General features: G+C 36.8%; 1 protein-coding gene across 1 annotated transcript in view; it reads right to left on the reverse strand.

Annotated features, from left to right (window-relative positions):
- Positions 1–3,299: 3,299 nt before the first annotated feature.
- LOC114038069 (ankyrin repeat domain-containing protein 26-like) overlaps positions 3,300–13,229 on the reverse strand; it is a 121,319-nt gene continuing 111,389 nt past the window's right edge. The window contains 1 exon segment of the mRNA XM_027855175.1: positions 3,300–3,464. Within this exon segment, the coding sequence (XP_027710976.1) occupies positions 3,300–3,464 (165 nt within the window).

Genomic DNA, 13,229 nt, shown 5'->3' on the forward strand with positions numbered 1-13,229 from the left:
CAAATAGTTGGAATTAATTGCTCTTTAAATGTTTGGTAAACATCACTTGCAAAATCAACTGGCCTTGGAGATTTTTTCTTAGGGAGTTCATTGATGGTTTGTTCAATTTCTTTTTCTAAAATGTGATTATTTAAGTATTTTATTTGTTTCCTCTTCTGTTAATCTGGGCAGTTTATATTTTGTAATAATTCATCCATTTCACTAAGATTGTCAGATTTATTGGCATACAGTTGGGGAAAATAGTGCCTAATTATGATTTTAATTTCCTCTTCATTGGTGGTAAAGTTATGCTTTTCATTTTCAATACTGGTAATTTGGTTTTCTTCTTTTTGTAATCAAGTTAACCTAAGATTTATCTATTTTATTTTTTCATAAAACCACCTTTTAGTTTTCTTAATTCAATTTTATTAATCTCTCCTTTGATGTTCAGAATTTCTAATTTGGCATTTAATTGGGGATTTTTAATTTGTTCATTTTCTAGATTTTTTAGTTGCATGCCCAAGTCATTTGTCTCCTCTTTCCCTTTTGTATAAATGCTCACATAAGCATTTTGATATATAAAATTTCCGCTAAGAAGTTCTTTGGCTGTATCCCGTAAGTTTTTGTGTATTGTTTCATTATTGTCATTATCTTGGAAGAAGTTATTGTTTCTGTGAATTGTTTTTTGGCCCACTCATTCCTTAAGATTTGATTATTTATTTTCCAAATAATCTTTAGTCTGTATTTCCATGGTCATTTATTACATGCAATTTTTATTGCATTATGATCTAAAAAGAATTCTTTTAATATTTCTGCCTTTCTGCATTGGAATGTGAGGTTTTATACCCTAGTACATGGTTAATTTTTGTGTAGGTACCTTGTAAGGCTCAGAAAAAGGTATGTTCCTTTCTATCCCCATTCAGTTTTCTCCAGAGGTCTACCAGATCTAACTTTTCTAAAATTCTATTCACCTCCTTAACTTCTTTCTTGTTTATTTTGTGGTTAGATTTATCTAGTTCTTAGAGGTGAGGTTGAAGTCCCCCACTAGCATAATTTTGCTGTCTTTTTCTTCCTGTAACTCACTTAACTTCTCTCTGAGAATCTGGATGCCGTACCACTTGGTGCATATATTTTTGTATTGATATTACTTCATTGTCTATGTAGTTTCCTTCCTTATGTCTTTTAATTAGATCTATTTTTGCTTTTGTTTTGTCTGAGATCAGAATTGCTACCTCTGCTTTTTTACTTCAGCTAAAGCATCATATATTCTGCTCCAGCCTTTTACCTTTACCCTGTGTGTGTCACTCTTTTTCAAATGTGTTTCCTGTAAACAACATATTGTAGGATTATGTTTTTTAATCCACTCTGCTATCCACATCTGTTTTATGGGAGAGTTCATCTCATTCACATTCATAATTATGGTTACTAACTGTGTCTTTTCTCCCTCCTATTTCCCCACCTATTTATACTTTTCTCTCTCCTTTCTCCCTTTCCCTCCTCACAAGTGTTTTGCTTTTGACCATTACTTCCCTCAAACCACCCTCCCTTTTCCTTTCCCTTTCCTTTCATACTTCCTATATGGTAAGATAGATTTCTATACCCAGCTGAGTATGTTTGTTATTCCCTCTTGGAACCAAATCTGTTGAGAGTAAAGTTTAAACAATGCTCATTTCCCTTCCTTTTCTCCCTCTACTCTCTTAGCACCTCTTGATGTGATGTAATTTACCCTTTTCTGTCTCCTCCTTTCCTCTTCTCCCAGTACAATTCTTTTTTTAACTCCTTAATTAATTTTTTTATCATCATATCAAAGTCAACTTAGACCCACACCCTCTGTCTATGTACACTCTTTCTACATGTCATAATAAAGATATAGTTCTCAAGAGTTACAAGTATCATTTTCCCATGTAGTTATGTAAACAGTTTACCCCTTGTTGAATAATGCTTTTTTTTTCTTTCCTGTTTACATTTTTATGCATCTCTTGAGTTTTATATTTGAAGCTCAAATTTTCTGTTGAACTCTGGTCTTTTTATCAGGAAGATTTGGAAGTCATTAAATTGAATGTCCATCTCTTCCCCTGAGAAATTATGTTCAGTTTTGCTGGGTAGTTCATCCTTGATTATAATCTAAGCTCCTTTACCTTCCACAATATCATATTCCAATCCCGCCTATCCTTTAATGTAGAAGCTGCTAGGTCCTGCATAATCCTTACTATGGTTCCATGATATTTAAATTGTTTCTTTCTGACTGCTTGAAATGTTTGCTCCTTGACCTGAAAATTCTGGAATTTGGCTACAATATCCCTTGGGATTTCCATTTTGGGATCTCTTTCAGAAGGTGACTGGTGGATTCTTTCGATGATGATTTTACACTCTCATTCTAAGACTTCAGGGCAGTTTTCCTTGATAATTTCTTTAAAGATGCTGTCCAGGCTCTTTTTTTATTGTGGCTTTCAGGTAGACCAATAATTCTTAAATTGTTTCTCCTGGATCCATTTTCCTGGCTAATTATTTTTCCAATGAGGTATTTTACATTTTCTTCTATTTTTTCATTCTTTTGATTTTGTTTGACTAATTCTTGATGTCTCATAGAGTCATTAGATCCCAGTTGCCCAGTTCTAATTTTTAATGAATTGTTTTCTTCAGTTAGCTTCTGTACCTCCTTCTCCATTTGGCCAGTTCTACTTTTCACTCCTCAGTGAATTTTTGTACCTCCCTTTCCACTCGGCCAACCATACATTTTAAGGAGTTGTTTTCTTCAGTCAATTTTTGACCTTAATTTTCCAAACTATCGACTTTCTCTTGCATAACTCTCATGTATTTTCCCAATGTTTCTTCTACTGCTCTTATTTGACTTTTAAAATTCTTCTTGAGCTCTTCCAAGAAGGATTTTAGAGGTTGGGACCAATTCATATGTCTCTTTGAGGCTTCAGTTGTAGGTATTTGACAATGTTGCCCTTTTCTGAGTTTGTGTTTTGATCTTCCCTGTCACCATAATAATTCTCTGTGCTCAGTGTGATTTTCTGCTTCTTACTCATGATGTTTGCCTAATTCCTGACTTTTAACATTGAGCTCTCCTGCTGGAGCACAGGGGACACTGTCCCAAACTTCTTGTTCTGGACCAAGGGCCTGGTCACTGGCTTTGTGTGCTATGGATTCAGGTTCTGGCAGCTATGAGCTCTAAGGATCTGGCAGCTTTCTTTGTGCTGAGCTGGAGTCCTAGTGGTAGTGTCTGGTATGTGTTGAGGCCAGGTGGAATTTGTGTGTGTGTGTGTGTGTGTGTGTGTGTGTGTGTGTGTGTTTGTATTTCTCTGAGGCTGCTGCTAGAGGACATCTGCTCGCTTGCGGCAGTGCTGAAGCAGGGGGAAATCTGGCTGCTGGAGTATGCCTGCCAGCCTGCAGCAGGACTGGTCTGAAGCAAGGGAAGGTCTGCTGCTGGAGGACACCTGCTGCTCTGTGCTGCACTGAAGTGTGGGGAGGTCTGGCCTCTAGAGGACGCCTGTGTACCTGGATCTCCCCCTGAAGCATGCTTACCCACCTGTAGTTACGCTAGATTGCATGGAGGAGCACTGCTGAGGGATGCCTGTCTGCCTGTATCTTCACCAGTGCAGTTGGTGGTTCTCTGAACTGGAGTCTGCCAGTTCCCCTGGCTATGCTAAGGCTCATGGTGGGGCCTAGTGTTGGCATTTACCTACTCTACCACTCTCAGACTCAGGATCTCCCACTGGTTTGCTGAGGTGAGGCTTACCGCCAGATGGCTGTAACACTTTCTATCCTGGAATGTGTTCCCCTTTTACCTTAGTGAAATGGACCTTTCTTGTGGATCCTCCAAATTTCCCAGGCTAAGAGACTGCTCCACCCCATCTTTTTGATGGCTTCAGTGTTCCAGGATTTTTCCTGGGGTTCAATTTTCTGTTTTTTTAAGAGGTCAAAAAGGGAGAGTGGTGGGAACTTACTGATTTCTCTGCAGTCTTGGCTCCTGGAAGTTCTTTTATCTGGCCAATTCTACTTTTTTTGTTTGTTTGTTTGTTTTGTTTTAAGGCATGGTTCTCTTTTTTATAGTTTTTTTAATGCATATCTTTAAAAAATGTGTTTTTAAAACTTTGGGTTTGAAATTTTCTCCCTTCCTCCCTCCCCACCCACCCTCATTGAAAAGGCAAGCAACTCAATATAGGTTATATATGTGCAGTTATGCAAAACACTTCCATAGTAGACATGCTGCGAAAAACCAACTCTTATTTCCCTTAATCCTATCCTGCCCCCCCATTTATTCTATTCTTTCTTTTGACTCTGTCCCTCCTCAGAAGTATTTGCTTCTGATTACCCCCTTTCCAAATCTGCCCTCTGCTCTATCATCCCCCTACTCTCTTGTCCCTTTTCCCACCCTATTTTCCTGTAGGGTAAGACAGATTTCCATACCCAATTGAGTGTATGTGTTATTCCTTCCTTAAGTTAAATCCTATGAGAAATAAGACTCACTCATTCCCTCTCAACTTCTCCCATTTCCCCTCCACTGTAAGAGCCTTTTCTTTTTTTTTTTTTTTTTGTGAGATAATTTACCCTGTTCTACCTCTCCTTTTTTCCTTCTCCTAGTATAATCCTCTCTCACCCCTTAATTTTATTCTCCAGATATGACCCCTTCATCTTCAACTCACCCTGTGCCCTCTATTTATCAATTTATCTATCTATCTATCTATCTATCTATCTATCTATCTATCTATCTATCTATCTACACACATATAATTTTTTCCCTCCAACTACCCTAATACTGACAAAGGTCTCATGAGTTACAAATATCATCTTTTCATGCAGGAGTGTAAACAGTTCAACCTTAATAAGTCTCTTATGATTTCTTTCCTCTTTACCTCTTCATGTTCCACTTGAGTCTCGTATTGGAAAGTCAAATTTTCTATTCAGTTCTTGTCTTTTCATCAAGAATGCTTGAAAGTCCTCTATTTCACTGAATATCTACTTTCCCCCCTGAAGGATTATACTCAGTTTTGCTGGGTAGGTGATTCTTAGTTGTAATCCTATCTCCTTTGCCCTCCAGAATATTATATGCCATGCCCTGGGGTCCCTTAATGCAGAAGTTGCTACATCTTGTGTTATCCTGATTGTGTTTCCACAATACTTGAATTGTTTCTTTCTGACTACTTGTAATATTTTTTTTCCTTTACCTGGGAATTCTGGAATTTGGCTACAATATTCCTAGGAATTTTCCCTTAGGAATGTCTTTCAGGAGGAGATCAGTGGATTCTTTCAATTTCTATTTTGCCCTCTGGTTCTAAAATATCAGGGCAGTTTTCCTTGATCATTTCTTGAAAGATGATATCTAGGCTCTTTTTTAGATCTGGCTTTCAGATAGTCCAATAATTTTAAAATTCTCTCTCCTGGATCTATTTTCCAGGTCAGTTGTTTTTCCAATAAGATATCACACAGTTTTCTAATTTTTCATTCTTTTGGATTTGTTTTACAGTGTCTTGATTTCTCATAAAGTCACTAGCTTCCAATTGCTCTGTTCTAATTTTTAAGGAAGTATTTTCTTCAGTAATCTTTTGGACTTTGTTTTCCATTTGTCCAGTTTTGCTTTTTAGGGTCTTCTTCTCCTCATTGGCTTTTTGGACCTCTTTTGCCATTTGGGTTAGGCAATTTTTTAAGGTGTTATTTTCTTCAGTATTTTTTTGGGTCTTCTTTATCAAGTTGTTGACTTGTTTTTCATGATTTTCTTGCATCACTCATTTCTTTTCCCAGTTTTTCCTCTACTTCTCTTACTTGCTTCTCAAAATCCCTTTAGAGCTCTTCCAAGGCCTGGGACTGATTCATATTTTTCTTGGAGGCTTTGGATTTAGGAGCTTTGACTTTGTTGTCTTCTTCTGGTTGTATGTTTTGATCTTTGTTACCAAAGTAAGATAATATAGTCTGACTCTTTTTGCACTGCTTACTCATGATCCCGGCCAATTATTTGAGTTTTTAAACTCTTTGTTAAGGTAAGAGTCTGGTTCCAATGTGGAGAGTATACTATCCCAAGCTTAGGGGGTTTGTACAGCCTTTTTCAGAGATACTTCTAGGGACCTGTAAATTTTCAGTTCTTCCAAGGTAGTATGATAAAGGGCAAGGTGTTTCCTCTCCACCACCACAACAAGTTCCACTACACCAGCACTCTTTCTCACCCCAGGACCACCCCTCAGAACTGTGACCCAGATCCAAGCACGGGCAAAGCAAGAGATTCCTTCCTCAGCACTGGCAAAGAGATCCCTGCAATCCCCCTCTGATCAGCCACTCGATTCCCCCTCAGTCTGTGGGTAGGAAGTTTAGGAGGCAGCTGCTGCCCCAAGGACTCGCTAGGGACTTGCGGCTGAGACCTAGCTTCTCTCTCACCACAGACACAGACTTTTCCCACTGACCTTCCAAGTTCTCTTTGGTGTTCATGGGTTAAGAAGTCTGGAAACCTCCACAGCTGCCTGCGATTCAGTCCTCTGAGGCCTACTCCAGGTTCACTGTGGCCTGCGTACCCATGCCGTGCTGCACTCCTGTCCCCACCCGGCGTGATATACCTTTTTGATCAATCATCCAGGTTGTCTTAGGCTGTAAATTTGTTTCACTCTGTCTTTTTGTGGGTTCTGCTGCTTTAGAATTTGTTTAGAGCCATTCTTTGCAAGTGTTTGGAGGGGTTTGTGGGAGAACTCAAGCAAGTCACTGCTTTCCCTCCACCATCTTGGCTACGCCCCTCCAATTCTACTTTTAAGGAATTGTTTTCTTCAGTCAATTTTTGTGCTTCTCTTTCCAAACTGTGGACTTTGTTTCCATAATTTTCCTGTACAACTCTCATATCTTCCCCCAGTTTTTCTTCTACATATCTTACTTGATTTACCTTTTTTTGACCTCTTCAAAGAGGACTTTTTGGGCTTGAGACCAATTCATATTCCCCTTTATAGCTTCACATGTAGACATTTTGATGTCGGCCTCTTCTGAGTTTGTGTTTTGGTCTTCCTTGTCACCATAGTAGTTATATACGACCTGGGCTCTTTTCTATTTCTTACTCATTTTCAGCCAATTTTGTGACTTTTAAAATTGAACTCTGCTCCTGGGCCACAGGGACCTCTATCCCAAGATTATTATGCTGAGGACCAGTGGCATTGTCACTGACTTTCCTCCCTGAGGCTTCAGGTACTTGTGTCTTGACCCCTTATCTGGAGGTGGCCTGGCCTAGTTGAGTCTATTGTGTTGAGATTCTGGTGCTCACAATTTGACTTCTAACCTGGGGCTGGAGGCCTTACTGCTGGCCTGCTGAACCAGGACTTGGGGGGCCTTGGTTGCTAATGTGTGCTGTGACTAAGAGCCTCCTGCTGGCTTACCCAGATACTTTTTTTTCTGGGCTGGGCTCACCTTTTACATGTGAGATAGAAATTTCCTGAAGTCCTTCTAAATTATCTTAAGCTGGAAAATTGTTTCACTACATCTGTACCTCCAGAATCCATTTAGAGGCTTGATGTAATATTGTTTCCCAGGAAAACTGGGGAGGGCTCAAGCAAGTTCTTGGCTTCTCTCTGCCATCTTGGCTCCACCCTTCTGTTTTAATGTTTTCAAGGTGTTTTTCTCACGTTACTTTTGTCTTCATTTATACCCTTTGAAATTTATCATTTAGTGGCAATGTCTAGAAACTTGATAGTGTTTTTTACCCCTGCTTTTTTTTCCCACTTTAGCTGAAGTATACTATATTCTGCTCCAGACTTTTACCTTTACTCTATGTGTATCCCTCTGCTTCAAATGTGTTTCTTGTAAATAACATATTGTAGGATTATGGTTCTTAATTCACTCAGCTATTTGTTTCCATTTTATGGGAGAGTTCATCCCATTCACATTCACAGTTGTGCTTAGTGTCTGTGTCTTCCTCTCCATCCTGTTTGCCTCCTTGTTTATGTTTTGCTCTCTCCTTTTTCCCTTTCCCTCTTCAGTAGCTTTGCTTTTGACCACTGCCTCCCTCAGTCTGTACTCCCTTCTATTAGCCCCCTCCCTTTTCTTCCCCTTTACCCTTTCTGCTTCTTCCTTCCCTTCTATTCAGCTCCTCCCTTTTCTTTTCCTTTTCCCCTCCTACTTCCTATGGGGTAAATTAGATTTCTATGCCTAACTGATTATATTATTCCCTCGTTGAATAAATCTGATGAGAGTAAGGTTAAAGCAATGCTCAGCTCCCTTTCTTCTTCCTCTCTACTGTTTTTTGTGCTTTTTCATGTGATGTGATTTACCTTTGACTCCCTCTTCCTTTCCTCTTCTCCCAGTACAATCCCCTTTCACCTCTTAATTAGATTTTTTTTACCATCACATCAATCATCAACTTATGCCCATGCCCTCTATCTAACTATACCCCTTTTAAATGTCATAATAACAATACAGTTCTCTAGAGTTACAAGTGTCATCTTTCCTTGTAAGAATGAAAACAGTTTGCCTTTATTAATAACATGTTATTTTTTCCTGTTTGCCTTTTAATGTGTCTCTTCTATTTGAAGGTCAAATTTTCTGTTGAGCTCTTTTCATCAGGAAGCTTTGGAAGTCCCCTATTTTGTTGAATGTCCATCTCTTTCACTGAAAGATTCTGCTTGGTTTCACTGGGTAGTTGATTCTTGGCTGTAATCCAAGCTCCTTTGACTTACAGAATATCATATTCCACACCTTCCAATTTTTTAATGTAGAAGCTTCAAGGTCCTGCATAAAGTCCTGTGTAATCCTGATTGTGGTTCCATGATATTGAAATTGTTTGTTTGTTTTTTTTCTGGCTACTTGCATTATTTTCTCTTTGATCTGGTAATTTTGGAATTTGGCTACAATATTCTTTGGCATTTTCAATTTGGGATCTCTTTCAGGAAGTGATCAGTGCATTCTTTCCATGACTAATTTACCCTCTGGTTTTAGGACCTCAGGGCAGATTTCTTTGATGATTACCTGAAGGATGTTGTTCAGGCTCTTCTTTTCATCATGGCTATCAGGTAGACCAATAATTTTAAAATTGCTTCTCATGGATCTATTTTCCAGGTCAGTTGTTTTACCAATGAGGTATTTTACATTTTCTTCAATTTTTTCATGCGTTTCTTTCTGTTTAATTGATTCTTGCTCTCTTATAGAGTCATTGGCATTCACTTGCCCCATTCTAATTTTTAATGAGTTGTTTTCTTCTATTAGGTTTTACACCTCTTTTTGGATTTGGCCCATTTTACTTTTGAAGCAGTTCTCCTCAGTGAGCTTTTGTGCCTCCTTTTCCATTTGGCCAATTCTACTTTTTAAAAGGAGTTGTTTTCTTCAGTGTACTTTTTTTTCCCATTTGGCTAGTTGTATTTTTAAAGTACTTGTTTCTAAGTTAATTTCTATCCTTCAAACTAACTTTTCCCAATTTTTTCTTCTACCTTTCTTATTTGATTTTTAAAATCCTTCTTGAGCTCTTCCAAGAAGGCTTTTTGAGCTTGAGATCAGTTCATATTGCCCTTTGAGGTTTCAGATGTGGGTACATTGACAATGTTGTCCTTTTCTGAATTTGGGCCTTGATCTTCCCTTTCCCCATAATAAGAATCTACAGTCATTGTCCATTTCTGCTTTTTGTGCATGGTGTTTGCCTATTTTCTGAATTTAAAAAAAAAAAAGTTGAATTCTCCTGCTGGAGCCAAGGTGGCACTTATGCAAGCTTCTTTTCCTGCTCACCCAAGCCTTGCACTTTAATGTTTGGCTCCTGATCACCCGGGCCTTGCACAGGGATATTTCACTGGTGGTGGTTATTTGTCAGCCTGGAGCTTTGTCTCCTGGAGTTGTGCTTCCCAGAGTTGTGTTGAGGCACCAGGTGATTTTGCTGTTGGAGACTGCTGTTGCCCATGGTGGTTTTGGAGCTGATATCTACTGGTTCCCTTGTCTGTATTGAGGCTCTTGGGGGGTCTCAGTGTTGGTACTTGCCTGCTCCACCAACCTGGGTCTCAGGATCTTCACCTGGTATGCTAAGATGGGGCTTGCCTAGACGCCTCCTGTCTGGTTCTGCTTCCCCTCCCCCAAACTGAGAGGGCCCTTTCCCTTTAATCCCCCAAGCTTCCTGGGCTACAAGATTGGAGTGCCCTTTCTTTTTTGCTGGCTCAAGGTTTTTCCTAGGTCAATGTTTTCTGGGCTTTCAGAAGTCAATTAGGGAGGGTGAGAACAACTTACTTCTTACTCTGCCACCTTGGCTCCCAGAAGTGGAATTTGATATTGTTTTTTAAAAGTAACATTTTCCCTTTAATGAAAAATTATTAGAATACAGTTATAGATAATTGGAATTGGAAATCACTTTAGAGGTAATCCAGTCCAACTACGTCATTTGGGAAAATTTGTTGTTAACAGTAGGTTTGCTTCAATCTTTGTGAAGGATATGTACTTCTAATAGATTTAAAATTTTTTTTTTTAAGGAGACATCATTTTGTGGTAGGAAAGAGACTAGTTTTGGAGTTAGAACTTCTTGGAATTCCTTGGGAATACCATTTAACCTCTGAGCCTTTCTTTATTCATCTCTAAAATAAAGGAATTCATTTAGATGATTTCTAAGAGTTCTGGTTCTAAATTATATGATTCTATGAAATCATTCTTTAATTTGACATAATAAGCAGTGATTGTTTATTATGTGATAGTTAATATTTTAAAATGTAATACTTATGTGTTCTTAAAACTACATCAGTTTGTAAGATTTTGGGGGACATTTAAGCTATGTCTTTCTGCCAAAATTAAGTAGAAAACTGTGCAGTTCATCAGTAAATATAAAAAGTCTGCTCAACCATTTTTGGGTATTCAAGGCAATTCAAAGGAATGTCATATTTGAGGGGTGGGATGGAGGAGACAATTATAAAAATGTTGTCAGTTGTCATCAAAGTTCATTGCCAAAGTGACCTATATTTACTTGTATGTGGTTAAGCTGATTTTACATATTATAAATAATAGTAAATATCAAAAAAGATGATTTGTAACAATCTTAACTTCATATATATAGGATAATTTGTATCCTATATATATATATATATATGGTAATTTATATCCATGATAACTTTTTAAAGGTGCTGATGGATGTTATAAATCCCCTTGAAATTAAATTTTATTCAATATAGTTTTAGAGTGAAATGAATTTTATTTTAGTTTAATCTTTTGATAATTGGTAATTTATAAGTGGTATTTGTGGCAACTCATTATTTATGTGTATTTAATTAGAAAAAAAACTGTTCATTCCTTATGAAATGGGAAAACATGCCAGATAAATAATGTATATTTTTCTATCAAAGATAAATTCTCTTAAAATTCTTAATATTTACATTCACAATGGTCATGAGACAGAAGAGAGGTCATGTCATTTGTATTGGTTGGTAAATTGCTTTTTACTTTTTGCCCTCTTCTTTTTGTAGTGGCAAATAATGACTTTCTTTTTACAATAGCATTAAATGAGAAAGCAGTGTTTTTAGTATTGTGCTATTAGATAAGGAACAAGATTGAAAGTATCTTCATGTCATCAGTAATGGAATGATTATATGAATGGTGATTATGTGTCTTTGAAGAGGCATCCCACTTGACAGACTGGCACATAAACTTTTGAAATGAGAAAGCAAAGCACAGCTAGTGAGAGAAAATCAGTTGACTCTTTCTAACTGCGGTTTTAATAATACCTTTTTTCTGCTTTAAATATTTTCATAACTAGTAGACCAAAAACATCATACTAACAGTTCCTACATTCCCTTTAGAATAGAGCTCCTTGTCTTCGCATTTTTTTTTCTGATTTCATTGTTTCATCTATCCCTTTCATGCCTATTCCTAAACAGATATAGAAATACAAAAATGTCAAGTGCAGATGTCAGCAACAAGAATTTCAGGGAAAGATATTCTGTGAAACAACAAAATAAAAATGTTTACTTAAATAATAAACTCCTTTAGTTGTTGCTCTACTTAAAATTTTATTTATTAAATTTTATTTATTAAATTTTATTTTATTATTTAAATAATAAATATTTATTTACTTAAATTTTATTTATCTAGTTGCTTTTACTGTTTTTGTTTAGTCTAAACATTACATGGAACAAAATAGGATAGAACCCTTTATACTGATATTTTTTTTGTGGCTTGTCATTAGAAAGTAGTATTCAGTTTTTTAACTTGATAAGTTCTGAACATTTTGCTAAGAATAATTTAGAGATGATTTCCAGAAAAAATGTGGTAGTCGAATCTGTTTAGCATTTCTACTATTTTTGAATAATTATCTTGAGTTTGAACATTTTATTTAAAATATAAATATCTTTGTTTGAAATTCCTGCTTTAAAAACCACTTAGTAATGGTAATTTCTTTGATATTTTCATTATTGGATTGAGTTAATTCTACTCATGTTTATATTCATATTATATTGATTATGTATTATATTACTATTATAATTCCACTCCATGATATATATAAAAGGATGAACTAATCAAATAGTTTTGTAGTCTATCTTATTTTGTCTATATGTCTAGTTCAAGTTAATTGCTTTTGTGCCACAAAAAGGGAAGGAATATCAACTTTCTACTACTCTGATCTTTATTCTATTTTCATGTGACCATGTAATTGCTAACTACACTGAAGTTTTGCTGCAGTCATTATATAGTATAAGTTGGGTGATTTCTAATTGTTAAAAATAAAAAAGAATGAGAGTCTAAACCATGAGACTTAAGTAGCTTGAGATCCTGTCCCACGAGAGGCTCTGGAGAGGTAGTTATGTCCGAGCCCACAAAACATGATTCTTCTCCTTTTCTTTATCATATAAATTTTACCTTGCTCCATAACATAAGTGCCTCTTCAAATCATGTCTATGGTATTAAATAAGCCTGGAGACAATGTGCCAGCTCTCCAGCTTTGAGGGAATTAGAGTTTCTATGTGTTTTAGACCACCACAGTGAAATCTTTCCTGATTATTTCTAACTAGGGAAGAGAACTAGAGACTTTGTTCTGTATGAATTTAATTTGTTTCTTCTGGCCCTCCACTCTTTGGGAAAACCTAGGAATACCATTTTATCCTGAACAATATGGCATAACATTTTTTGCTTAGTTGCATCTTAATGGGGAAAAACAATATAAGAGTCATATTTGTCACTCATAAAATAGTTACTAAGTACTCAGTATATACTATGCTGTATACAGAAGTCTTATTCTAAAATTCATCAGGATGTAGCCGTAAGCCTAAATTTCAAGGTTTGTGTAGACAAAGTGAGCACTCTTCCAGGTCTTAGCCATTTGG

Source organism: Vombatus ursinus, unplaced genomic scaffold, assembly GCF_900497805.2.
Source record: "Vombatus ursinus unplaced genomic scaffold, bare-nosed wombat genome assembly UNPS02010788.1, whole genome shotgun sequence".
Classification (NCBI taxonomy): Eukaryota; Metazoa; Chordata; class Mammalia; order Diprotodontia; family Vombatidae; genus Vombatus; species Vombatus ursinus.